The sequence below is a fragment of the Barbus barbus genome, assembly GCF_936440315.1.
Source record: "Barbus barbus genome assembly, chromosome: 2".
Lineage (NCBI taxonomy): Eukaryota > Metazoa > Chordata > Actinopteri > Cypriniformes > Cyprinidae > Barbus > Barbus barbus.
In genome coordinates, this window is record NC_136730.1 from 30,109,028 (window position 1) to 30,111,844 (window position 2,817).

The following is a 2,817-nucleotide window of genomic DNA, read 5'->3' on the forward strand; positions in this document are numbered from 1 at the left end:
ACATAGCTGTCTCAGCATTCATAATAAGCTGCATTGAACAGTCATACATCATTCTGTCAAGCCTATTCACATTCAACCAATGCTAAGATGATCTCATCTACATGTTATAGAAATGAGAAGCACCATGGCTGAACAGATCTTTGAAATTCAATTCTATTAGACCTACAAATATGACACAAAATTGAACAAAGTGTAGATCGACATTTATGAAAAATTACCAAAAAAATTAACAGGTAAATTTAGTACATTTTCTGTGTTACAACTCACCTGGGTGTGATAGGTGTAACAACAGAACTAGACACTTTACGTTCATCTAAACAGTTTAGGGATAAATAAATAAATAGCATAAAATATACGAAGCATCCAAAGTTAGGACACATGAAAATATGAGACGTGTTAGACTGTAAGATCCATTTACTCTTTATTATTGATTATTTATTTGGACCCTCATGAAAACAAAACATCCTAAACCAGCTCGCTGCCTGCCCAAACTGATCTCCCAAAAAGTGTCCCAAATTCTTCAGAAACCACCCAAAAGAGCAGCCTGGGAAACCAGTACATATAGCTTAAGCTTATGATCTTTTTTTCAGCCGGAGAGGGGGAATGTTTCAACCCATAGACTAAACAATAGCAGCCTTTTGTTAATATCCCTATTCTGCCACATATTATTCATAAATTCTACGAAGCATTACAAGTTCACATTGGAATGACACGATAACAGTAAAGACATTAACGTATTTATAGCACCTACAAATAGAAACACCTGAGCTCGCAAATGTCTACATAATTTCTGTGCACTGCTTAATGTGTTTGTAAACCACATCAATCCTGTTCTGCAACGTAAGCGCGTGCTCTTCAGACAGAGAGCCCAGTTCGCGCGCCAGCGGTTCCCTCGCGCGGTACAGTTCACTCAGCAGCTTCGCGCTGTTTCCGGAGCGCTTCAACTCAGACAAACGCCGGACTGTACTTCTGCGAAATATACACGACGAACTCAGCAGTACTCTGTGATATCGTTCCCACAGGTCAAGCACTCTGTATCCGTGAACAAGCCCTGCCTCGTTATCAATAAAAAGCAAATGTCCGTTGATTGTTTTGAGAAGGTTATTAGTGGTCCTCTCCATCACGCGCGCGTCCCACTGGAGACTGAAAATGTGACTGACAATTCGATCAAAGTTGGCTGTTAAATAATCAAATATGATTAGATCACTCCACTGCATTAACTCAACCAGATACGTTACGGTCATGTTAGATATATTCTCAGCAGAAGAGAGTTGCAGACCCCCTCCTTGCTGTTTCCGCAAATGCAATGGAATAAACACTCCAGTGACATTTGGGATGAACTCAGTGAGAGACACAATGGCATTTGGAGACCATTCTAACGCCTCGATGTTTCCTCGCACACCTGCCCACTGCTCACTGGACAGGTTCAGTTTGGAAAGTGCCAAGGGCGGAAGGTTGGAAATCCCAAGCAGCTCCGCTAGATAATACGAGAGCGTTTCGCCCAGCACTTGATCCGCGTCGATGCCGTATCGCACGCACGCTCTCGTCCCGTCGGCCAAGGTCGCTAGGCGGTTTGTGGTTCTGCCGCAGCCCGCTTCCAGCACAACCACCCGAGCGTCCCGAACCTGCTCTCTCCACTTCCTCTCGTGCTCCACGCCAAAAACACGAGTGGAGAGACCGTCCAGCCACGAGCTCCAGAAAACCCGGTTCTCGATCGCGTTATCCAGAATATGAAAAGTTTTTCCATCGCGCAATCCTGCGCTCACCGGCGCGTGTCTTTTAGAAATATTTACCTGCTCGTTTGCAGCGGAAAATACAAAGTCCCGTTCAGAGGATTGTTGGGCAAATAACGTTACGACCCAAAGATGCAACTTCATATTTCCAATCCAGGTAACTATTGCAAGCCACATGCAAAGTGACGCGCATAATTTCACCTTGCTGATGATTTCAAAACGCATTTTAGTCCATTTCGCTTTCCATTTACCTCTTCTTACATGAGTCTTCTATGGCTAAAATATGATCATAATGAATTCACCTCTCCTATGCGATGTTCCCTGCATCTCCTCCCAAACTCTTCCAGCCTTCAGTATAGCTGCAATCGCATGGACGCGAATCATGTGACCAAAATCAGATCATGAGACTTGACAAATGTAGTTTCATATTTCTCCAGGGGTAATGTCAATGACGAAAATGTTAGAGGAGGATGTTTAGACTTTTTTGATAAACGCACATGAAAGTAATCCGATTTTATATATTTACAAACGTGTCTATCAACAGCTATTTGAGTAAACGAGGTCTCCAGCGACCTATCAGTTACGTAGCGTGGTTAGTTGGCGGGTTTTTACTTAAAGGTATACACTCAGTAACTTTTGTTTATTTAAAAAAAAAGTTTTACACAAAGAGAAATGAACAGTATAACTAAGCCATACACTCACATGAGCTAAAGGTTCCTATCATCATAGCCTATCAAAACAGGCAACTCTATACAAGTTGGAAAGCAAGCCTATGTGAATGGTGTAGCCTAAATAAAGTAAATCACTCAACTTTCACAGTTTGCTTTATGTAACAAAGTTGTTTAGTTGTTACATGTTTAAATAAGTGATACAAGTAGACATTTTTCATCATTTTGAATTCAGAGAGTTTGAATTTATTGTTCAAAATATAATTCTTTTCTTTAGGCTACTTGTTTTCGACTTGAATGCGTGACAAAATAATAACAAGGTACACGTTTCTCGGGTACATTTGAAGGCGGCATTACTACTAATAATAATGTTCACTTTTTTATAGTGCTTTATTCTCAAAGCATTTTAACAAGCT

The 2,817-nt window shown here is 41.1% G+C and overlaps 1 protein-coding gene across 1 annotated transcript; it reads right to left on the bottom strand.

Annotated features, from left to right (window-relative positions):
• Positions 1–405: 405 nt before the first annotated feature.
• On the bottom strand, positions 406–2,058 carry LOC306879472 (four-jointed box protein 1-like). The gene has a single exon (XM_079432446.1). The coding sequence runs from the start codon at positions 1,956–1,958 to the stop codon at positions 780–782; it is 1,179 nt and encodes a 392-aa protein (XP_079288572.1). The 5' UTR covers positions 1,959–2,058; the 3' UTR covers positions 406–779.
• Positions 2,059–2,817: the final 759 nt, after the last annotated feature.

What these genes read in the sequence shown, in the direction of transcription:
- LOC306879472 (XM_079432446.1), bottom strand. Translation starts at nt 1,958, where the DNA reads ATGCGTTTTGAAATCATCAGCAAGGTGAAATTATGCGCGTCACTTTGC.